Source organism: Scyliorhinus torazame, chromosome 29 (assembly GCF_047496885.1).
Source record: "Scyliorhinus torazame isolate Kashiwa2021f chromosome 29, sScyTor2.1, whole genome shotgun sequence".
Classification (NCBI taxonomy): Eukaryota; Metazoa; Chordata; class Chondrichthyes; order Carcharhiniformes; family Scyliorhinidae; genus Scyliorhinus; species Scyliorhinus torazame.
In genome coordinates this window covers 30,219,635-30,243,940 of record NC_092735.1, presented here as the reverse complement: position 1 = coordinate 30,243,940, position 24,306 = coordinate 30,219,635, and the positions used below count along the sequence as shown (strand labels likewise).

Genomic DNA, 24,306 nt, shown 5'->3' with positions numbered 1-24,306 from the left:
CTATTAAAAGTTGAGAGTCGGGTGAACTCCATGATGCACTTTGGGGTTCTCTAAACCCTGGCCCATAACAGGACTGAATTACAGGGAGAGATTGGACAGGCTAGGTCTTTTTTCTTTGGAACTTAGGAGACTGAGGGGTGATCTTATAGAGATGGGGTGATCTTGTAGAGATGTATAAGATCATGAGAGGCATGGATAGAGTGAATGCACTCCGTCTTTTTCCCAGGTTTGGGGAATTGAGAACTAGAGGGCATAGGTTTAAGTTGGTTTGGTTTAAAAAAATTTTTAGAGTACCCAATTAATTTTTTCCAATTAAGGGTCAATTTAGCGTGGCCAATTCCCTTACCCTGCAAATCTTTGGGTTGTGGGAGTGAGACCCACGCAGACACGGTGAGAATGTGCAAACTCCACACGGACAGTGACCCGGGGGCAGGACAGAACCTGGGTCCTCGGCACAGTTCTTGCTGACATTCAATGGCTCCCTGGCCTTGACTTGTAAAATTCTCATCCTTGTTTTAAAATTCTTCCATAGTTTACCTCTTCCCCAGTGGTTAGCACAGTTGTTTCAGAGCACCAGGGACCCAGGTTCGATTCCTGGCTTGGGTCACTGTCTGTGTAGAGTCTGCACGCTCTCTGTGTCTGCGTGGGTTTCCTCCGAGTGCTCCGGTTTCCTCCCACAAGTCCCGAAAGAGTGCTGTTAGGTGAATTGGACATTCTGAATTCTCCCTCTGTACCCGAACTGGCGCCGGAGTGTGGCGACTCGGGTCTTTTCACAGTAACTTCATTGAAGTGTTAATGTAAGCCTACTTGTGACACTAATAAAGATTATGATTATTACTATTATTTGTCATCCCTAATAAACCTCTGAGATCTCTGCTGCTCCTGCCATCCACAATTCTAATCACCACCATCCGTGGCCCCATGATCAGGAACTCCAGGACACACCCGTCCCCTTCAAGACCTGAAAGCCTGCCTCTGCCCAAGCTTGTGATCCTCTGTCCTAATAGGATGGAATCACTACAATGCAGGAGGAGGCCATCAACCAAAGCCGGAATTGAACCTGGGTCCTGGAGCTGTGAGGTAGCAGTGCTAACCACTGTGTCACCCCTTATTAGATGTCCTGGTTCGGTGTCAAATGATGTCAAGTAATGCCCTGAACCATGACTATTTAAAAGCATAATTCTATAAATGCAAGTTTAATAGCACGATGCTTTGTTTTATACATCTCAGAGCTTTATCAGCACTTTATATACTTGTGAGCCATTGACTTTTTTTGCAAAGTTTTTTATTCAAGGCATTTTCACACATACAAAAAGAATCAGAAGGTGGCTAGCACTGCATTCTCACAGCGCCAGGGACCTAGGTTCAATTCCGGCCTCGGGTAACTGTGGAGTTTGCACGTTCTCTCCCTGTCTGCGTGGGTTTTCTCTGTGTGCTCTGGTTTCCTCCCACAGTCCAGAGATAAGTGGGTTGGGTGGATTGTTCCTTAGTGTCCAGGGATGGGCAGGTTAGGTTATGGGATTACGGGGATATGTAGGGGTGGACACTTGTGGGTGGGCAGAGTGCTCATTTGAGGGGGTCGGGGGTCGGTGCTGATGGGCCGAATGGCCTCCTTCTGCACTGTAGGGATTCAAAAACAACCAAACAATTATAATAATCTTTATTAGTGTCACAAGTAGGCTTACATTAACACTGCAATGAAGTTACTGTGAAAAGCCCCTAGTCGCCACATTCCGGCACCTGTTTGGGTACACAGAGGGAGAATTCAGAATGTCCAATTCACCTGACAAGCACGTCTTTTGGGACTTGTGGAGGAAACCGGAGCACCCGGAGGAAACCCACGCAGACACGTGGAGAACTTGCGGGCTCCGCACAGACAGTGACCCAAGCTGGGAATCGAACCCGGGGACCTTGGCGCTGTGAAGTGATAGTGCTATCCACTGTGTTACCGCCTCCCCTGACTCCAAGCCATCCTGCCTCCCCTATTTTAACCCCGTTACCCACCCCCACTCCCTTGGTAGCCATTGATGTTGTTGAAAAGGGAGGCATTGCTGTTATGTACCTTATACGCACACACACCCTCCAGCTAAGGGCGCTCAATTTGTCAGCCAGGAGCTGAGACCGTGCCCTGGGCAGGTGCCCCCCTCGCCCCCACGGGGGAGGAAGGAGTTTCCCGGTCAATTACCCCTGGGGCTCTGGCCAGCTCCACGTTGGCTTCATCAGATTGTATCAAACGTCGGGGCTGCGTCGTTTCCAGGGAAACGAAACAAACAGCAGGACGGCTGCTGGGGCCAGGGCGGAAGGGACAAGGAGAGGAGCCCCATGGCCGCGACAGAGAGGAGGCACGACCTGCACCTCACCAGCACGGGCATTGGGCTGCATTACACCCCAGCCCGATACTTCCCATCCTCTGACTTCAAAGTAAGTGGGTCAAATCCCCCCCCCCGTTACAATTATTCAATCAAAAACCCTTCTGAGATCTCAGTGAATCCGACCCCCCAAAATAAGGAGAAGGGATTGGTACTGTTGGCACATCTAAGTACATTTCTGTTTTTAAGGAATCGTTAGCTCTGAAGCAGTTTGAGACCCCCCAGGATGGTGAAAAGTGCCAGATAAACCTCCTGTTTTCTCAGTTCTCCAGATCACTGCTCCTGTCATTCATTGAATGCTTGTTTCTGAGGATGTGACATGAATCTCCCTCTTCAGGTACCATCATGCCCAAAGAGGGAGTCAGCCAACAGGGATCGCCAAGGTAACCTTGCTCTGGAGGCCTGGTCATCTCTTTAATAATTTTCATAATTTATTATTATTAAGTAGACTTACATTAACAGTACAATAAAGTTACTGTGACAAGCCCCTCGCCGCCACACTCCGGTGCCTGTTTGGGTACACAGAGGGAGAATTCAGAATGTCCATTTCACCTGACAAGCACGCCGTTCGGGACTTGTGGGAAGGAACCGGAGCGCCCGGAGGAAACCCACGCAGACACGGGGAGAACGTGCAGACTCCGCGCAGACAGTGACCCAAGCCGGGAATCGAACCTGGGACCCTGGAGCTGTGAAGCAACAGTGCTAACCACTGTGCTATCATGCCGCCCTGTCGGTGGTACACACATCCAGTTCCTGAGCAGCTCTTGGAAAGTTGGTTCTTTGTCTACCTCAATCTCTGTTACCCTCCATCTTTCCCAACAGGGTCAGATATTGCAAATCATCATTTTTTTTAATCACACGGAAATTCCAAATGTCCCTTCTCGTTCTCGGTCCGCAGACGTCTTTTTTTGCTCTCAGATTTTTACTAGCTCCTCTTCATTGGTAGTGTGACCTGTCCAAGATGTCTTCATTATCCACCTCAAAATCCATAGAATCCCTACAGTGCAGAAGGAGGCCTTTCGGGTACCGGCCCATCGAGCCTGCACTGACCCTCCGAAAGAGTACCCTACCTCGGCCCACTCCCCCCATCCTATCCCCGTAACCCAACCTAATCTACACAACTTTGGACCCCAAGAGGCAATTTAGCATGGCCAATCCAACTAACCTGACCATCCTATATGGCAGGGGGATGGGTACCTATGTAAGGATTCAGAGGAGGGGGAAATCAAGAACAAGAGAAAAAGACAGCAAGGGGTGCAGGGTAGCACAAGTGGATAGCACTGTGGCTTCACAGCACCAGGGTCCCAGGTTCGATTCCCCGCTGGGTCACTGTCTGTGTGGAGTCTGCACGTTCTCCCTGTGTCTGCGTGGGTTTCCTCCGGGTGCTCCGGTTTCCTCCCACAGTCCAAAGACGTGCAGGGTAGGTGGATTGGCCATGAAAAATTGCCCTTAGTGACCAAAAAGATTAGGAGGGGTTATTGGGTTACGGGGATAGGGTGGAAGTGAGAGCTTAAGTGGGTCGGTGCAGTCTTGATGGGCCGAATGACCTCCTTCTGCACTGTATGTTCTATGTTCTAAAAGTGATAGGCAGAGTAATCAAGGACCAGAATCAGATAAGGACACGGTCAATAATAGAAAGGGGACAAGGAACATTATAATTCCACGAGTTTAGTTCAATTTCATCCATTATTCAAAGATGGAACACCCAGCTCACACCACATCAGAGATCAGAACAACCTCCCGGTTCCAGGTACACAGCAAGTCGCAGAATAATATTTGGGAGCAGTTACCCTGTTGATTTTTCACGTTCCTGACCGGATGATATTGAGGGCAATATCGCTTCTCGGCCTTTTGGCTCAGGTCAAGCATCAGATCAAGGCCAGGAGGAGGTGCAACGCCTTTTCTTGTCAGTTTGGATCTTGTATGTCTCTTTGTAAAAAAATATATTTTATTCAATTTTTCGGCCAAACAAAACAATACAAAGGTTTTCCCTTTTTCCAACAATAAATCAATATAAATAACAGTGACCGTTTTAATAAGTAAATAAATAATATATAAACTAAATGGCAACTGCCATAACAAAAATAATAACTCTCCAGATAATAAAATCAAACAATCCAATATACATAACCAAGTACAAATATCTATACCAAAACCACCCCTGAGGACCCCCCTCCCCCCTGGGTTGCTGCTGTTACCTTCCCATTTCCTTTATCGTTCTGCGAGGTAGTCAATGAACGGTTGCCACCGCCTGGTGAACCCTTGAGCCGAACCCCTTAGCACAAACTTTATCCTGTTCTAGTTTTATGAACCCTGCCATGTCATTTATCCAGGTCTCCACGCCCGGGGGTTTGGCTTCCTTCCACATAAGCAATATCCTTCGCCGGGCTACTCGGGACGCAAAGGCCAAAACATCAGCCTCTCCCGCCTCCTGCACTCCCGGCTCTTCTGCAACCCCAAATATAGCCAACCCCCCAGCCTGGCTCGACCCGGACCCCCACCACCTTCGAAAGCACCTTTGCCACCCCCACCCAGAACCCCTGCAGTGCCGGGCATTACCAAAACATGTGGGTGTGGTTTGCTGGGCTTCTCGAACATTTCCCACACCTATCCTCTACCCCGAAAAATTTACTAAGCCTTGCTCCGGTCATATGCGCCCTGTGCAAGACCTTGAATTGTATCAGGCTTAGCCTGGCGCACGAGGTTGCATGTCTCTCTTGTGGAGACCATGAATTGGTCATACTCCAATGAGGACCTTGTCAAGAGATGTGCTTTATTCCAGAAAGATAGAGAGGAAGTCTCTGTAAGTCACTCTATCCCTTCTTGTTTCAGTCTTTTCTGAAAGATCCTCTCCCTTCGAAGCTGAGAGAGAGAGACACTATCCATCCTTACGATGAAGTTTTTAATAACTTTGAAACTACTACTGGGTCAACTCACAATCTCAAGACCATCGGAGGTGTACTTGGTCACCCTCGCTTCATGAAGGTTCCCAATCACTGGAATGTTCATTACATGAAGGATCTGTCAGAAAAGGTGAGTGCTGCAAAGGAAGACTTCTGATGGCTCCTTCCACTCAGAATGTTTGGCTTTGAGTCTTTTTTTGACTTGCGTGTTTATCAGGGTGATGATCGATATTGGCACTTACTGGGCAGTACACTCAAGTACAATGTGGGCTAGGGTACAATTGCCACTACACTGTCCCATCAAAAACACCCAGGACAGGTGTACCACAGGGTTAGATCCAGAGTAAAGCCCCCACTATGAAATTAAATGAAAGGCACCATAATCCCCGAGGATGATTCAGCTGCTCTCGCCATTTGAGAGAGAGTTGACTTGTGGTGAATTAACCTGAGGGTCATCACACCTCAGGCGAGGGGCAAGGCAGAGAAGGCGGGGCCTTTGTGGATAGCCTCAGCTGGTACGGGGATTAACCCGCACTGCTGGCCTCGCTCCGCATCACAAACCAGCCATCCAGCCAACTACACTGCCCCCATCAATCACACCCAGGACAGGTACAGGACTTGGGTTAGATACAGAGTAAAGCTCCCTCTACACTGTCCCCATCAAACACTCCCAGGACAGGTACAGCACAGGGTTAGATACAGAGTAAAGCTCCCTCTACACTGTCCCCATCAAACACTCCCAGGACAGGTACAGCACGGGGTTAGATACAGAGTAAAGCTCCCTCTACACTGTCCCCACCAAACACTCCCAGGGCAGGTACAGCACGGGGTTAGATACAGAGTAAAGCTCCCTCTACACTGTCCCCATCAAACACTCCCAGGACAAGTGCAGTGCAAGTTCGATAAGGAGAGAGTTCACTTCCATTAAGTTTTGAACTTAAAGACAGCCTTAGATGTGCTCCTCAATCTTCACTTTGTGGATTCAGTACAATTCGACTCAAGCAGATGCATCTCACATTGGCCTCTGTAAGCAGATGGGGAGAGGAAGTCTTTATCCCATTTTGTTGAGGCTGGGTTTATATCTCTGTGGAGCAACTTCTCAGTCCTGGGCTCCATTCCTCGTTTTCATTCTTTATTTTTCAGCTGAGCAGGCGAGACTGGAGGACTCCCCTGAACATGGTTAACCAAACGAGTGAGATGAAGGACAAATACACTGGCAGACTTCCGCGCTCCATGGACACTGCGTTTAAGGCTGGGCCTCAGCCCTTCCTCCTGGCCAACCATCACACCAATGGACCATCGAAGGTAAGGCCCATAAAGGACATTTGGCCTTTGGCGATGGTCGTTGGCCGACAGTTTGAATGTAATCTCATAGGTTGAACATTACGTCATTTATATACAAGACACACCAAACGTGAGCAACACTGAGACACTCAGACAACATGGATGGACATACACGAGCATAGACGCACGGATACAGAAACACGCGCAGACATCTCTGCAATGGAGACACAGAAACAAACACACATGCAGTGGACACACACACAGAATCATAGACTCCCTACCGTGCAGAAGGAGGCCATTTGGCCCATCGAGTCTGCACTGATCCTCTGAAAGACCCAATTCCCCACCCTATCCCCATAACCCCACTGATCCTTTGGACACGAAGGGACAATTTAGCACGGCCAATCCACCTAACCTGCACATCTCTGGACACTAAGGGCCAATTCAACATGGTAAATCCACCTGCACATTTTTGGACTGGGGGAGGAAACTGGAGCACCCGGAGGAAACCCACGCAGACAATAGGAGCAGGAGGAGGCCATTCGGTCCTTCTAGTCTGCTCTGTCGTTCATTATGAACTTATCTGATCATCCAGCTCGATAGCCTGATCCTGCCCCCCCCCCCCCCCCCCACCCCCCGCCCCCCGCCAGTAGAAACATTAGACGCTGACACTGAAAGCATTTCCCTCACACTCAGGCTTTCATTTGCAAAGGAATTTCTCCAGAACATGCTGGCAGCACCTTCCCAGTTCACTCCCCGAGCCCCTACTGTACTCCCTCCTAATCTTGGGTTCAGGATTTGGATGCGTTACACAGGGACATGCCCCGTGGCTCATTATATATTATATATGCTACAAGGCACATCACACACATACACACACGGTTATGTCCACCATTCACATACTCCGAGGGATGCTAGCAGAATGACCTTTAATCCTGTCTTGTTTCCCAGGATATCATTGCCAGTACGGAAAACCCAGCCCTGGCTGGTCAGGAGTATTTTGTTCGAGACAAAGATGTCCTGCGTCTCAACAACATTTACTTATCCACAACCAACAAGGATTTCAGGGCGTTTAAGAAGTACGTTTGTTTATTCTTTACCACAATTTCCACCTGTCTGATCACACATTTCCGTTAGAGGTCTGCTCGTGCCTCCAATATGCTTCAAACAAACAGCTGCTTGCCTTTTCGGAGGGTAGAATCATTACAGCACAGAAGGTCAATCACTGTATCCTCAACGTTTTCATAGATTATCATAGAATTTACAGTGCAGAAGGAGGCCATTCGGCCCATCGAGTCTGCACCGGCTCTTGGAAAGAGCACCCTACCCAATCAAATCTCCCTTTAACCTCCTCTGTTCCAGCCTCTCCAAACATTCCTCATGGCTACAATTTTCCAGCCCTGGCAACATCCTCGTGAATCTCCTCTGCATTCTCTCCAATGCTTTCTTTTAAATCCATAGAATCCCTACAGTGCAGAAGGAGGCCTTCACCAGCCAACATGCCAACATGCCAACCAGCCAACATGCCAACCAGTCAACATGCCAACCAGCCAACACCCCAATCAGCCAAGGCATTGACCAGCCAATGCGCCTTGGGTCCTTTTGTCATGATAAAGGCTCTATGAAAAGTTTTTGTAATAAACCTCTTCCCACTCTGACCCCCTTGAATTTCTCAATCACTCTCTCCCACATGGTGACATCAGCGCTCATCCCATGTCCGCACATTTTGCAGGTTGTGTCCCACCTCCAACCGCTTTCCTAAGCACCCTGACCTCTGAAGGGTGGGACTTTAATGACTCTCTCTCTCTCTCTCTCCCCTCTTTCCTTTGCAGGGAAGAGCTGGAAGGGTTTCCAAAGAAGGACATAGGGACGTACTGGGAGATGGAAGACTATCCGAAAGCCTGGGGCCACGGCCTGGAGGAAAACCCGCTGCCCAAAGAAGCCCAACGGGTCATCCGCGGGCCTGGCCCGATGATTGACCCCAGCGTGTTTCCTGCGGCGACGAAGATTCCTCCCCTCCCCAGACGTCTCCCACCCGTTCCCAATCGGGGCCTCAAGACGCTGTACCAGGAGATGTACCAGCAGCCCAACGATGTCAAGCGAAAGCAGGATCTGTATTACCAGCTGCGGGCCCCCTGGGCAGTGACCCGGGACGGCTCGACCCCGGAGATCCTGTCGGTTCCCCAAATGTACGAGACAGAAGCTATGACATACGGAGGCGAGCGCCCTGTGGTTCTGTAAAACAAAAAGTACTTTCCCTTCCAAAAAAAAAGGAAAAATCCGCCTCTCAGTGCTTACTTCTGACTTTACAATCGAGATTATGTTGGAAACCTGGATCTGGGGAAACAGAGACAGCAGAGAAGGAAGCCATTCGGGCCATTTTTTAAAAATACCTGTGCTGTCTCTCTCTGAAAGAGCTCTCCAGTTAGTCCCACTCTTGCCCCGTAGCCCCACAATTATTTTTATCTTTCCTTTTCAAGCATTTATTCCATTCGATGAGAGTTATTACTGAATCTGCTTCCACTGCCTGTCAGGCAGGTCCGCTTCTGGAAACAACCTCTCCTTACTTACTCCAGCGAAACCATTCCCAATGTTAAACCCCTCGATTAAATCTCCCCCTTTTTGACTGGGAATTTGCAAGTGAATTCCCCAGCCGCATCTCTCACAGGCCCTCGGCTCCAGGCATCGATCTCCCCCATCAATCCGGTTGCCGTTCAGCTACTCACCAACACATGGAGATTAAGAAACAAACAACAGAAACGTTTATCTATGGCTAAAGGGATGATTTTCTTTCTCCGACTAAGCCTCTGCGGGTCTTCATTTTAAGTGAAAATAAAGGAGAACTCGCGAATCATTCGCTGACTGATTGGAGGAGGGAATGCAAATGGGGAAGGATTCATTAAAGTTGGAAAAAAATGTGAATTTTAACTGAATGATTTCTTGTGTAGCCTTTGGAATGGTATAGTCACGGCGAACATTCCTCTCGGTGCCCTGCTGCTATTAACCGAGATCTAATGATGTGTATCCATCCAGATCAAAGATGATAATGGAAGTGCAGCCTCATCAACAATGAACATGGAGTTATGTTAGTCCCAGTCTGCACACGCAGAGTCGGAAAGGGCTGGGGCATTGGAACCCTTATGCTGTGACATGGACCGACCCTGCAAAATGGTTATTTTGTTTTAATCCTTCATGTGGGCATGGCTGGCTGGGCCAGCACTTATTGCCCATCCCTAATGTAAGAGTCAACCAAGCACATTGCTGTGGTCACCTGTAGGCCAGACCGGGGAAGGACAACAGATTTCCTTCCCAAAAGGGACATTATAATAATAATTGCTTGTTGTCACAAGTCCGCTTCAATGAAGTTACTGTGAAAAGCCCCTAGTCACCACATTCAGGCGCCTGTTCGGGGAGGCCGGTACGGGTATTGAACCCGCGCTGCTGGCATTGTTCTGCATTACAAGCCAGCTATTTAGCCCACTGTGCTAAACAAACCCATATAGTGAACCAGATGGGGTTTTTACAACAATCGACACTGGTCATCATTAGACTTTTAATTCCAGATTTTTAATCAAATCTGCCGTGGTGGGATTCGAACTTGGCTCTTAGAAACGTACGTAGAAAATAGTGGCAATAGTAGGGCATTCGGCCCTTCGAGCCTGCTTCGTTATTCATTGCGATCATGGCTGATCATCAAGTTCAATAACCTGATCCCGCCTCCCCCCATATCCCTTGATCCCTTTAGCCCCAAGAGCTGTATTGTTGCTCTCTTTGGTTGGCTCTGAATATGACGGTCAATATGGTTGCCTTCCTTAATTCTAATTATGTTTGCTCTAGAGTCGCCAGGTATCTTTCGATACCGCCACAAGGTTCAAACCCGAATACTGATCAAAGACTCGATACACCAGTTAGTTCGTTCAAAGTCAATGCTTATTTATTTACACACACAGTTAAATATACTCATGGCTACAACATCTAATTCCTTCCTGAAATTGCACACTGTTTTGGCCTCAACTACTTTCTGTGGTAGTGAATTCCACAGATTCACCGCTCTCTGGGTGAAGAAATGTCTCCTCACCTCAGTCCTAAAAGGTTTACCCCTTATCATCAAACTATGACTCCCCCCCCTAATTCTGGATTCGCCCACCATTGGGAACATTCTTTCTGAATCTACCCTGTCTGATCCTGTTAGAATTTAGTAACTTTCTATGCGAACCCCTCTCACTCTTTTAAACTCCAATGAATATAATCCTAACCGATTTAGTCTCTCCTCATTAGACAGTCCCGCCATCCCAGGATTCAGCCGGGTAAACCTTCGCTGCGCTCCCTCCACAGCAAGAACATCCTTCCTCAGATAAGGACAGCAAAACTGCACACAATACTCCAGGTGTGGCCTCACCAATGCCCGATACAATTGCAGTAAAACATCGCTATTTCTATACGCAAATCCTCTCGCTATGAAAGCCAACATACCATTTGCCTTCTTGATTGCCTGCTGTACCTGCGTAGGTCCCCAGAGCATTGTCCTGGGTCTCTGGATTGCTAGACACCATTTCCTGGTGTCTGGGTTCGGTCTAACATTCCGGGTCTTGTGATCCACCCTTGTCAGCGGAGGTTGGGATTAAAGCGAAGGCTACACGTGTGAGCTGGTTATATGTTGCCGCTGCTATAATTGCAGGAAAATGCAGACGCCCAATGTGTGCACGCGAGATTCCGTAAACGGTGATGCAATAATGGCCTCGGCAGCTCACCACCACCTTCTCGAGGGCAATTCGGGATGGGCAATACAATGCCTGCCTTCCCAGGAATAATTACATATCTGAATGAACAGATAATCTGTTATATTGAAGCTGGTTGAGGGAAATGTTGGCTGGGACAGATGAGTTGATCACAGGGTAACTAATAGTAGCAACAGGATCTGTGGAGATTGCTGTATAATACTTCGGCTTTGAGTGTTCTGTCTATGGCAAGAATGATGCAAATAGCAACTGTGGACAAAGTTATTTCTTGCCTCGTGTTTCCTCCTCTCTGAATTCTGCTATTGGATAAAGGGAAAGGGGGAAGACAGGTTAGCCACAAATGAATTATCACAGATTCTTTGTAGTGTAGAAGGAGGCCGTTTGGCCCATTGAGTCTGCACTGGCTCCCTTAAAGAGCATCCTACCCACTTCCCTGCCTTATCCCCGTAACCTTGTCCCTCTTTCTTTTCAGACAGTAATCCAATTCCCTTTTGAGTACCTCGATCGAACCTGCCTCCGCCTCAAGTCTCAGGAAGCTCAATCCAGACTCCAACCACGCTCTGGGTGAACATCATTTTCTCACATCGCTGCTACTCCTTTTGACAATTGTTTTGACTCGGCGCCCCTCTATTTCTTGATGCTCTCTGCAGTGGGGATAGTTTTTCACCCCGTCCATACCTCTCGGGACCTTGAATACCTCTGTCAAGTCTCCTCTCCATAAGGTCACAAGACATGGGACATACTCAAAGAACAGAGTTAATATTTCAGATCTGACGAACTGAAATCTGACGAAAGACCTTTGCAACCTGACTCGGTTTCTCTCTCCACAGATGGTTTAGTACAGTGGGCTAAACAGCTGACTTGTAACGCAGAACTATGCCAGCAGCGCGGGTTCAACTCCCGTACCAGCCTGCCCGAACAGGCGCCGGAATGTGGCGACTAGGGGCTTTTCACAGTAACTTCATTGAAGCCTACTTGTGACAATAAGCGATTATTAAAAATGCTTCCTGGCCTGCTGAGTATTTCCAGCACTTTTTGTGCTTTCATTGCACCTCCAGTCTGTCATTGGTGAACCCAGTACAGCAGTGGCATTGGAGTCAGGCATGGAATAATCGGCATGGACGCCCCGTACCCCATCACTGTCTCTGTTTAGTGTTCGTGTGTATGTGTGGCTGGGTGTATTTGTACATGTACATGTGTGTGCGCGCGTGTGGGTGTACTTGGGCTAAGAGAGTCTTCAGTGTGCTCCAGAGTTCAATAACCTGCTGGCACTCATTATCATCTTTATTATTGTCAGAAGTAGGCTTACATTAACAGTGCAATGAAGTTACTATGAAAATCCCCTAGTCGCTACATTCCGGCGCCTGTTTGGGTACACAGAGGGAGAGTACAGAATGTCCAATTCACCTAACAAGCACGTCTGTTGGGACTTGTGGGAGGAAATCGGAGCACCCGGAGGAAACCCACGCAGACACGGGGAGAACGTGCAGACTCCACACAGCCAGTGACCCAGCGGGGAATCGAACCCGGGACCGTGACGCCACTGTGCTACCGTGCCGCCCATCACTCATTATTCTGCATCACCAGAGGGGAGCTGATCCGACATGGTGAGAAGGAAAGGACCAAAATAATAATTTTATGAAGGAAATATTTCCAAAAATGGCGACTTTATTTCAATCGTTGTTTGCCCAGCATCACTCCGTTAGTGGATCAAAGCATAGTGTACTTTCTAAATACCAGGCCTAAATGCAACTATATTTGATGTATCCCACACCCCTCACTCTAATCTTGTCCTGACTTTTCCTGAATTGTGAGTTGTCAACTAAACATTGGATATTTCAATACTTGATTTATACATTCTATTCTCCAAGAGATTGGGGTTAAGTTTGCACATGTAATGCCCGTGTATCAGTTATCACTTTGGATTTTGCCTTTCTATAAAGCTGGTGGAGTTATTCATAGACAGTTTCAAGGATGTTACAGAAGAAATCAGAGGTTGCGGAAATGCTGCTGATCCAAGCAGCTTTTCACTAACTTTATGAGTGGACGTATTGGTTTTAACGGATAACCTTGTGGGAAGCTGGCATCCGATAGATTATTGAAACGAGACAGTTTAATTGCACTAATGGTGCAGGATTAAAATTTGAGACGCTGAACATTTTAGTTGCCTTTTTCATGATTATAGACCTCAGTTCAACCTCGCCGATTACTTGCTTTCATGTTAACCCTTAAACTGACGGGCTGGAGGGTACCTTATAATGGACAGACACTAACACAACACCACATACAGACACTCACACCAGGACAACACACCCACACACCAAGATTTGTCACCGCACGGACAAGCAGTCTGAGGCTCACCTTCCAGAGATATCCGCGATCGCAGAATTGCCACAGGGCAGAAGGAGGCCATTCGGTCCATTGTATCTCCACCAGCTCTCCAAATGAGCATTCCACCCAGTGCCAGCCCCTCACCTTCACCCTGTGATCCTCAACATTGTGTCTTTTCAAATAATCATCTGATTCCCTCCTGAAAACCTCAATTGCAACTGCGCCACCACACTCTCAGGCAGTGTATTCAGTGTGAGAATGTTTTTTATTTTATCACTTTTGCTTCTTTTACCAATTACCTCTACACTATCTCCCATCAAACACTCCCAGGACAGGTACAGCACAGGGTTCGATACAGAGTAAAGCTCCCTCTACACTGTCCCCCTCAAAGACTCCCAGGACAGGTACAGCACGGGCTTAGATACAGAGCAAAGCTCCCTCTACACTGTCCCCATCAAACACTCCCAGGGCAGGTACAGCACAGGGTTAGATACAGAGTAAAGATCCCTCTAAACTGTCCCATCAAACACACCCAGGACAGGTACAGCACGGAGTTAGATACAGAGTAAAGATCCCTCTATGCTGTCCCCATCAAACACTCCCAGGATAGGTACAACACGGGGTTAGATACAGAGTAAAGATCCCTCTATGCTGTCCCCATCAAACACTCCCAGGACAGGTACAGCACGAGTTAGATACAGAGTAAAGCTCCCTCTACACTGTCCCATCAAACACACCCAGGGCAGGTACAGCATGAGTTAGATACAGAGTAAATCTCCCTCTACACAGTCTCCATCATACACTCCCTGGACATGTACAGCACGGGGTTAGATACAGAGTAAAGCCCCCTCTACACTGTCTCCATCAAACACTTCCAGGACAGGTACAGCACAGGGTTAGATACAGAGTAAAGCTCTCTCTACACTGTCTCCATCATACACTCCCAGGACAGGTACAACATGGGGTTAGATACAGAGTAAAGCTCCCTCTACACTGTCTCCATCAAACACTTCCAGGACAGGTACAGCACAGGGTTAGATACAGAGTAAAGCTCTCTCTGCACTGTCTCCATCATACACTCCCAGGACAGGTACAACATGGGGTTAGATACAGAGTAAAGCTCCCTCTACACTGTCTCCATCAAACACTCCCAGGACAGGTACAACACGGGATTAGATGCAGAGTAAAGCTCCCTCTACACTGTCCCATCAAACACTCCCAGGACAGGTACAGCATGAGTTAGATACAGAGTAAATCTCCCTCTACACAGTCTCCATCAAACACTCCCAGGACAGGTACAGCACAGGGTTAGATACAGAGTAAATCTCCCTCTACACTGTCCCCATCAAACACTCCCAGGGCAGGTACAGCATGAGTTAGATACAGAGTAAAGCTCCCTCTACACTGTCCCCATCAAACACTCCCAGGACAGGTACAGCACGGGGTTAGATACAGAGTTAAGCTCCCTCTACACTGTCTCCATCAAACACTCCCGGGACAGGGACGGTAAATATTTATTTTGTTTTTACCATTCGAAGTTGATGACAGTTCTATTAATAGAACCTAGCCTTAGGTGACTGTGTGGACTTTGCACATTCTCCATGTGTCTGCGCGGGTTTCCTCCGGCTGCCTCCCACAGTCCAAACATGTGCAGGTGAGGTGGATTGGCCACGCTAAATTGCCCCCTGGTGTCCAAAAGGAAAGGCGATTGGGTAAGGGCCTGGGCCTGGGTAGGGTGCTCTTTTGAAGGGTCAGTACATACTCGATGGACCCTCCTTCTGCACTGTAAAGAGTACGGTTCTAATATATGAATGATGAAGCATTTTCTATAATTCGTTATGAAATATTCAATGTGTCTTAAATATATTTAATCTCATTCATTCGGGCCACAGTTAGTGAACAAGATTTCAATCTTGCTGCCCATTGAGATAGAGGGCGCGCATCTCATGCGACCCACTCACTAGCTGAGATTGCCCATCGCTGCCATATGGTCTGCCCTTACTCCTTGTGTCTGCAATCCCATCCCTAAAACTCCCTTCTTCTTAGAGGCTCCTTAAAACTCAGCCCTGTCGGGCAGCACGGTGGCACAGTGGGTAGCACTGCTGCCTCACGGCGCCGAGGTCCCAGGTTCGATCCCAGCTCTGGGTCTCTGTCCGTGTGGAGTTTGCGCATTCTCACCATGTTTGAGTGGGTTTCGCCCCCAAAACCCAAAGATGTGCAGGGTAGGCGGATTGGCCGCGTTAAACTGCCCCTTAATTGGAAAAAAAATTGGGTACTCTAAATTTAAAAATAAAACTCAGCCCTGTCCAAGCTTTGAATCGCCTGTTTCAATATGGCTCTTTGTGTCTGATGCTCAACGTTAACTGGGTACAACTTCTAAGAGACCTTTTTTTTATAATTAAGGGCGCTGTGTAAATGCACATGATCCCTCATCCACGGACGTACACATCCTTGCAAGAGCAACAGAATCATAAATAGCGGCCAATGTGTCTGACTCATTCCAGGTATCACCTGTCTGGTGACCATGCGGGTTAATCCCGGGGAAGATGGTCATCGCGGCACAAGTTCCCCTCCCTATAAAGAGGACGAGAGCAAGAGATTTGAGATTTCTGCAACTTCTTCCAGAGCTTTCACTGTGATCTCCATGCAAACCACACCACAGCCCAGCCGAAAGCAGGTGAGGATCAGCGTTCAGTCAAACATAATTGTTGCAATATTGTTACATTTGAGCGGGTGTGCTGGGCCCCCCACTTGTCCAATGGTCTGGTCTTGCTGCTGGGGGGGGGGGGGGCAATAGGAAAGGACCCCGGCGGCTTTTTGTTTTACCCCCCAAATAAAAGCTGAAAATGAGGAAAGTGGCTGAATCCAAATTTTTAATCTTGAAGAGTCGTTGAAGGCTCAGGGTGGGGATTTGTAGGCAAGATTAGAAGGAAAAGTTTTAATTTCGATACATTTCCAGCAGGGGGGGGGGGGGTTAATTTTAAACCCGGAGCTGTGGCATAAGGGGGGCAAAAGCGAATGATCCTTCCCATTTCAGACGGCCAGTTGGTTACATTTCAACTGGTGTATATCAGTGGTCAAAATGTTTGATGGGGAGACAGAAGTGGGGCGGAAGAACAGAGTGCCTAAAGGTTCAAAGCCACTAATAAATGGTTGCATTGGGGTGGTGTAATAACAGGCAACAGGCCTCCAAGGAGCTATTGTGTTTTACAGCACAGGAAAAGGCCCCTCGGCCCTGTCTGCGCTGGCCATCGAGCACCCATCTGTTTAAGGGTGGCACGGTGGTTGGCACTGCTGCCCCACAGCGTCAGGGACCCGGGTTGGGTCACTTTGCGGAGTTTGTACGTTCTCCCCGTGTCTGCGTGGGTTTCCTCCGGTTTCCTCCCACAGTCCAAAGATGTGCGGGTTAGGTGGATTTGCCGTGATAAATTGCCCCTTAGTGTCCAAAAGGTTAGGTGGGGTTACTGGGATAGGGTGGAGGCGTGGCCTTAAGGTGCGCTTTCCAAGGGCTGTGCAGACTCGATGGGCCGAATGGCCTCCTTCTGCACTGTAAATTCGATGATTTCTATTCTAATCCCATTTTCCAGCACTAGGTCCATAGCCTTGGCTACTCTGGCGTCTCAAGTGCTCATCTAAATGCTTCCTCCATGTTGTGCGGGTCCCCGCCTCCACCACCCTTTCAGACAATGAGTTCCATTTTCCCACCACCCTTCTGGGTGAAGGATTTCCTCAAATCTCCTCTAAATCTGAGCGGCACGGTGGTGTTGTGGTTAGCACTGCTGCCTCACAGTGCTGAGAAGCTTGGTTTGATCCCGGCCCCGGGTCAGTGTGTGGAATTTGCACATTCTCCCCGTGGGTCTCACCTCCACAATCCAAAGCTGTGGCAGAGTAGGTGATTGGCCACGCTAAATTACCCCTTCATTGGAAAAAATAAATAATCGGGTACTCTAAATTTAAAAATAAATCCTTCTAAATTCCGTGCCCTTTACCATCAATCTATTCCCCCTGGTTATTGACCCCTCTGCTCAGGGGAAAAATTCCTTCCTATCTACCCTATGACCAGCATAATTCTGTACACCTCGATCAGGTCATAGAATTTCATAGAATTTACAGCGCAGAAGGAGGCCATTCGGCCCATCTAGTCTGCACCGGCTCTTGGAAAGAGCACCCTACCGAGGCCCACACCTCCACCCTATCCCCATAACCCCTTAACCCAGTAACCACACCCAACACTAAGGGCAATTTTGGACACTAAGGACAATTTAACATGGCCAATCCACCTAACCTGCACATCTTTGGACTGTGGGAGGAAACCAGAGCACCCGGAGGAAACCCACGCACACACAGGGAGGACGTGCAGACTCCGCACAGACAGTGACCCAAGCCAGGAATCGAACCTGGGACCCTGGAGCTGTGAAGCAATTGTGCTATCCACTATGCTACCGTGCTGTCCCCCCCTCAACCTTCTCTGCTCTAAAGAGAACAACCCCAACCTAACCAGCCTCTCTTCAGAGATGAAACGCTTCAACGCTGGGAACTTCCTGGTGAATCTCCTGTGCACCCTCTGTAGTGCAATCACATCATATAGTGTGGCAACCAGAACTGCACACAGTACTCCAGCTGTGGCCTAAGCAGTGTTTTATACAGCTCCATCATAACCTCCCTGATCTTATATTCTATGTCTTGGCTAATAAAGGCACACCTTTTTAAAAATAAATTTAGAGTACCCAATTAATTTTATCCAATTAAAGGGGCAATTTAGCGTGGCCAATCCACTTACCCTGCACATCTTTGGGTAGTGGGGGCGAAATCCACGCAGACACGGGGAGAATGTGCAAACTCCACACGGAAAGTGACCCAGAGCCGGGATCGATCCTGGGACCTCGGCGCCGTGAAGTAGCAGTGCTAACCACTGTGCCACTGTGCTGCCCTCCCCATGCACCTTCTTAACCACCTTATCAACTGTCCTGCTGCCTTCAGGGACCTATGAACATGCCCCGTTCCTATCTTTATGCACATTGTGTTGAGGCTGCACTTCACAGAGAGAATGGGGAAACAGAGAGAGTGCCTGTGCTCCAAACCCTGGCAACCCAAGTGTCCCCCATCCGGGGGCTAAAACAAAAGTGAAATATTGCAGATGCTGAAAATCTGAAATAAAAAGAGTCTGGCAGCATCTGTGTAGAGAGAGACCGAGTTAACGTTCGAGTCCACCTCGGTCCGTGACTTCACAACATCGAGCCTGAGAACGTAATCCGACAATGTGTGGGGAAAATAACTCTTTTTTTTCCCCTTCTCTTTTGCAGCATGTGTCTCTGTCAGCTGTTCCTCCTCGCAATGTGCTTCTATTCTGTCCAGGGCCGACACCTCTGCCACCCGACCAATGTGACAATTTCTGCAGAGAAGGATGAGTGTCCTATTTGCGTGACCCTCATTACCTCCATATGCAGTGGTTACTGTCCAACAAAGGTAATGGGGGGGGGGGGGGGGGGGGCCCTGATCACACCCTTCGCCACTTCCACTGCACCACCTCTCCATCAGCCAAAGGCTTTCCAAAGCACCTTGTGCAAGCAGCCGTTCTCAGTATTCTCCGACCCAATAAGTGCAGGTGTGGGAGCGAATTCTCCGCCGGAGGAATTCTCCGTTCCGGCGGCAGCACACCCCCACCTGCGGGTTTCCTAGCAGCACGTTGTGGCAACGATGGGAAATCATCCCAGAGGCTTGATCCTATAATCTGAAACTGGCACTTAGGCAGCACGGTGGCGCAGTGGGTTGGCACTGCTGCTTCACGGCGCCGAGATCCCAGGTTCGATCCCGGCTCTGGGTCACATTCCGTGTGGAGTTTGCACATTCGCCCCGTGTCTGCGTGGGTTTCACCCCCACAACCGAAAGATGTGCAGGCTAGGTGGATTGGCCACGCTAAACTGCCCCTTAATTGGAAAAAAATAATTGGGTACTCTAAATCTATAGGAAAAAAAAACTGGCATTTTAGTATATGACTAAGGAAGTTTTCTTTATTCATTTACAGGCTAGCATTTATTGCCCATCCTTAGCTGCCCTTCAGGTGTTGAGCTGCCTTCTTGAACCGTTGCAGTCCCCGAGGTGTAGGTGCACCCACCATACTGTTAGCGAGGCTATGCCAGGATTTTGGCCCAGCAACAGTGAAGGAACGGTCGATATATCTGCCAGTCAGGATGGGGGAGTGGCTTGAAGGGCAACCTCCAGGTGGTGGGGTTCCCATGTCCGCCACTCTTGTATTCCTCCATGGTAGTGGTCGTGGGTTTGGAAGGTGCTGTCTAAGGAGCCTTGGTGAGTTCCTGCAGTGCACCTTGTAGACGGTACATAGGGCTGCCTATGTTGGGTGGTGGAGTGAATGTTTGTGGAAGGGGGGGAGCAATCAAGCGGGGCTGCTTTGTCCTGGATGGTGTAGAGTTTCAAGAGTTTCGTTGGAGCTGCTTGTCTTGCTGCATTTAGACATTGACTGCTTCAGCGCGAGGAGTCGTGAATGGTACTGACCACTGTGCCAGTCATCTGCAAACACCCTCTCTTCAATGATGACTGCACAATGTTCGGTATCATTCACGACGCATCAGATACTGATGCAGTCCTTGTCCAAATGCAGCAAGACATGGTTGAACTGCCAGAGGTATCATCTCCCAAATGAGATGGTAAAATCCTGCCCTCTCGCGTGGATGTTAAAGATCCAACGAGGAGGAACAGGGGCATTCTCCCAGTGTCCAGGACACCATTTGTCCCTCAAACCACCACAGTCATTCTGATTGCCGCACATGGGATCTTACTGCCTGGTTTCCCTCCAAGACTAGTGATTAGATTTCAAAAGCAATTCATTTGCTGTGAATAATCAACAGCATGAAATAATTGCCCTTTTGTTCCATTTGGAAATTCTCAGAGGAAGTGCAAACAGAAATACTGTGTGATTGTGCAAAAGATTTAAACTAAAACCGGGGCCACTTTTCTATCCAAAAGGCTGCAAAATAAGAATCCAACTCTGAAACAATGTAATGATTAACTCGGAGCATATTCTTTGACTGCAGGAATCGGTATACAAGAGTCCTCTCCTGTCAGTTTACCAGCACGTGTGTACTTACAAGGAGATTCGTTATGAGACCATCAGGCTGCCAGGCTGCCCCGCGGGCGTCGACTCCACCTACACCTACCCGGTGGCGGTCAGCTGTGAATGCAACCTCTGCAGGATGGACTACACCGATTGCACAGTGCAGAGCATCAAACCCGACTTCTGCATTGCCAGGAGATCGTCGCTGTGAGGCGCTCTCCACCTCTCTATCCTCTCCACTCACCACTCTCTCCTCTACTGCACTTTTGCTAAGGGGGGGGGGGGTTTCCTTTGCGATGTCAGAGCCGGTTTCTCTTGACGCCCTAAAGGAGGTCCTTCTGTGTTTCCCTGTACTCACCCACTCAAAAGGAGCCCTAAGCTTATAATCCACTACACATCTGACATCTAAAACCCTATCTGCGATTAAAAAAGACATGTTTCACTTGAATGGTTTTACAAATAAATTGTATATAGACGTGAATTCTTACTGAAATGGTGGCCATTTAGATAACAACCCAGTTACCACCTTTTGAAAAAAAACAAAGGGAGCTGGGCGAGGTTTGGCCGGGGGGGGGGGGGGGGCGCGGTGATATGTGGGCAAAAGAGGTAAAGTCCATTGCTTCACTTTTAAACCAGGTTAAAGTCCAACAGGTTTATTTGGAAACACTAGCTTTCGGAACTATGCTCCGGAAGCTAGTGATTACAAATAAACCTGTTGAACTTTAACCCGGTGTTGTAAGACTTCTTACTGTGCCCACCCCAGTCCAACGCCGGCATCTCCACTTTTAAAGTGATTGAAACAGTTAATGACCGCCACAAAAATCACAATCCTTTCACACTACCCGTGGGTGATGTGGTCTTGTGGGTGCAAAGCCAGACTTTGGTTTCCAGTATTTAATCCTAATTCCAGCTGGCTCCCCAACTTTGTTCTTTTAACAGGAACTGATGGTAACCCTGGGATACTACTCCCAGAATGGTGGTAATGGCACAGTCATCAATATTTCACTTCAAAAATCTCGATTTTCTTTTTCTAAAAGATTCCCCCCAAAAATAACAAATGGAGCCGGCTGCTCCTTCGTCTCAACAGAGAGTTAAATTGCCGGCTTCTCTCACCCAAGGAACCTGGGTCTGAGGTCACTCCACACAAGGGGATGAAAGACTCCTGTTTCTAAGGTCGGTTCCCAATCCCAGGTGCTCATGAAGACAGTTGCCTCGCTTTCAGAATGACCAGCATCAGAAACGGGTGCGTCACCGACACTTTAGGAGGTTGCTTTTGTACCGAGGTGCATTGGGGCACGATAGAGGGACTAAACTATGCACAAACCCATGATCTTGGTGAACCGGCTGGAGAAGGACTCTGCTCTTTGTCAAGCCTGGGCTATAACAGATGCGGAAATACAGAGTGCCACAAGTGGGAAAATTGTACAATGCTAGAACTGACTGCCCTAAGACAGAAATAACAATCTATTACTCAAAATGTCAATGTGGAGTAAAAAATAGATGTGAAAGCAATTGCTCCTTTAAACTGGTTGCTTAAGTGAGTACATTTGTGTGCAATACAGAACTATGACATCAACATCTTGGACTATTAAAAACACTATCTTAAACAGTACAGCGTTAGCCAGAGAACAGGATAGAAGCAGAGGACCCTTCCCAGGTTAAATAGCTGGCACATTCACCGTCTGGGTGTACACATACAGAATGGCCTCTCGGGTGTGGCAGTGACGGGTTGCTGGTTTCCATGGGACTGCCAGCAAGGCAGCAACTAAGAGAGGAGGGGATACAGACTGGTCACTTGGTGTCCAGAACAGAGGTATATTTTGGCCCCTTGGTGCAGGCTCTTCACCGGCCAGTCGTCACTTCACAGGAGATGTAGCGACTACTGGCAGGCAGGAAGGTGGTTTAAAGTGGGTCTTCAATGCCAGGAGCATCCGGAATAAGGTGGGTGAACTTGCGGCATGGCTTGGTACCTGGGACTTCGATGTTGTGGCCATTTCGGAGACACGGGTAGAGCAGGGACAGGAATGGTTGTTGCAGGTGCCGGGGTTTAGATATTTCAGTAAGCTCTGGGAAGGTGGTAAAAGAGGGGAGGGGTGGCATTGTTAGTCAAGGACAGTATTACGGTGGCAGAAAGGACGTTTGATGAGGACTCGTCTACTGAGGTAATATGGGCTGAGGTTAGAAACAAGAAAGGAGAGGTCACCCTGTTAGGGGTTTTCTAAAAGTTTTCTAAAGGCCTCCGAAAAGTTCCAGAGATGTAGAGGAAAGGATTGCAAAGATGATTCTGGATAGGAGCGAAAGCAACAGCGTAGTTGTAATGGGGGACTTTAACTTTCCAAATATTGACTGGAAACGCTATAGTTCGAGTACGTTAGATAGGTCCGTTTTTGTCCAATGTGTGCAGGAGAGTTTCCTGACACAGTATGTAGATAGGCCAACGAGAGGCGAGGCCATATTGGATTTGGTACTGGGTAATGAACTAGGACAGGTGTTAGATTTGGAGGTAGGTGAGCACTTTGGTGTTAGTGACCACAATTCGATTACGTTTACTTTAGTGATGGAAAGGGATAGGTATATACCGCAGGGCAAGAGTTATATCTGGGGGAAAGGCAATTATGATGCAATGAAGCAAGACTTAGGATGCATCGGATGGAGAGGAAAACTGCAGGGGATGGACACAATGGAAATGTGGAGCTTGTTCAAGGAACAGCTACTGCGTGTCCTTGATAAGTATGTACCTGTCAGGCAGGGAGGAAGTGGTCGAGCAAGGGAACCATGGTTTACTAAGGCAGTCGAAACACTTGTCAAGAGGAAAAAGGAGATTTATGTAAAGATGAGACATGAAGGTTCAGTTAGGGCGCTTGAGAGTTACAAGTTAGCTAGGAAGGACCTAAAGAGAGAGCTAAGAAGAGCCAGGAGGGGACATGAGAAATCTTTGGCAGGTAGGATCAAGGATAACCCTAAAGCTTTCTATAGATTTGTCCGGAATAAAAGAATGACTAGGGTAAGAGTAGGGCCAATCAAGGACAGTAGTGGGAAGTTGTGCGTGGAGTCCGAGGAGATATGAGAGGTGCTAAATGAATATTTTTTGTCAGTATTCACACAGGAAAAAGACAATGTTGTCGAGGAGAATACTGAGATTCAGGCTACTAGACTAGAAGGGCTTGAGGTTCATAAGGAGGAGGTGTTAACAATTCTGGAAACGGTGAAAATAGTTAAGTCCTCTGGGCCGGATGGGATTTATCCTAGGATTCTCTGGGAAGCTAGGGAGGAGATTGCTGAGCTTTTGGCTTTGATCTTTAAGTCATCTTTGTCTACAGGAATAGTGCCAGAAGACTGGAGGATAGCAAATGTTGTCCCCTTGTTCAAGAAGGGGAGTAGGGACAACCCCAGTAACTATAGACCAGTGAGCCTTACTTCTGTTGTGGGCAAAATCTTGGAAAGGTTTATAATTGAAAAGATGTACAATCATCTGAAAAGGAATAATTTGATTAGAGATAGTCAACACGGTTTTGTGAAGGGTAGGTTGTGCCTCACAAACCTTATTGAGTTCTTTGAGAAGGTGATCAAACAGGTGGATGAGGGTAAAGCAGTTGATGTGGTGTATA

General features: G+C 48.1%; 2 protein-coding genes across 2 annotated transcripts; both read left to right on the top strand.

The window, feature by feature from the left end:
- Positions 1-2,263: 2,263 nt before the first annotated feature.
- saxo3 (stabilizer of axonemal microtubules 3) lies at positions 2,264-9,484 on the top strand. The gene is made up of 5 exons (XM_072492308.1): positions 2,264-2,421; positions 5,202-5,402; positions 6,416-6,577; positions 7,508-7,635; positions 8,389-9,484. The coding sequence occupies exons 1-5, from the start codon at positions 2,323-2,325 to the stop codon at positions 8,795-8,797; spliced, it is 999 nt and encodes a 332-aa protein (XP_072348409.1). The 5' UTR covers positions 2,264-2,322; the 3' UTR covers positions 8,798-9,484.
- Positions 9,485-16,227: 6,743 nt separating this feature from the next.
- On the top strand, positions 16,228-21,146 carry LOC140403989 (lutropin subunit beta-like). The gene is made up of 3 exons (XM_072492307.1): positions 16,228-16,303; positions 18,930-19,092; positions 20,679-21,146. Exons 2-3 carry the CDS (start codon positions 18,931-18,933, stop codon positions 20,907-20,909), a joined length of 393 nt encoding a protein of 130 aa, XP_072348408.1. The 5' UTR covers positions 16,228-16,303; position 18,930; the 3' UTR covers positions 20,910-21,146.
- The last annotated feature ends 3,160 nt before the right edge of the window (positions 21,147-24,306 follow it).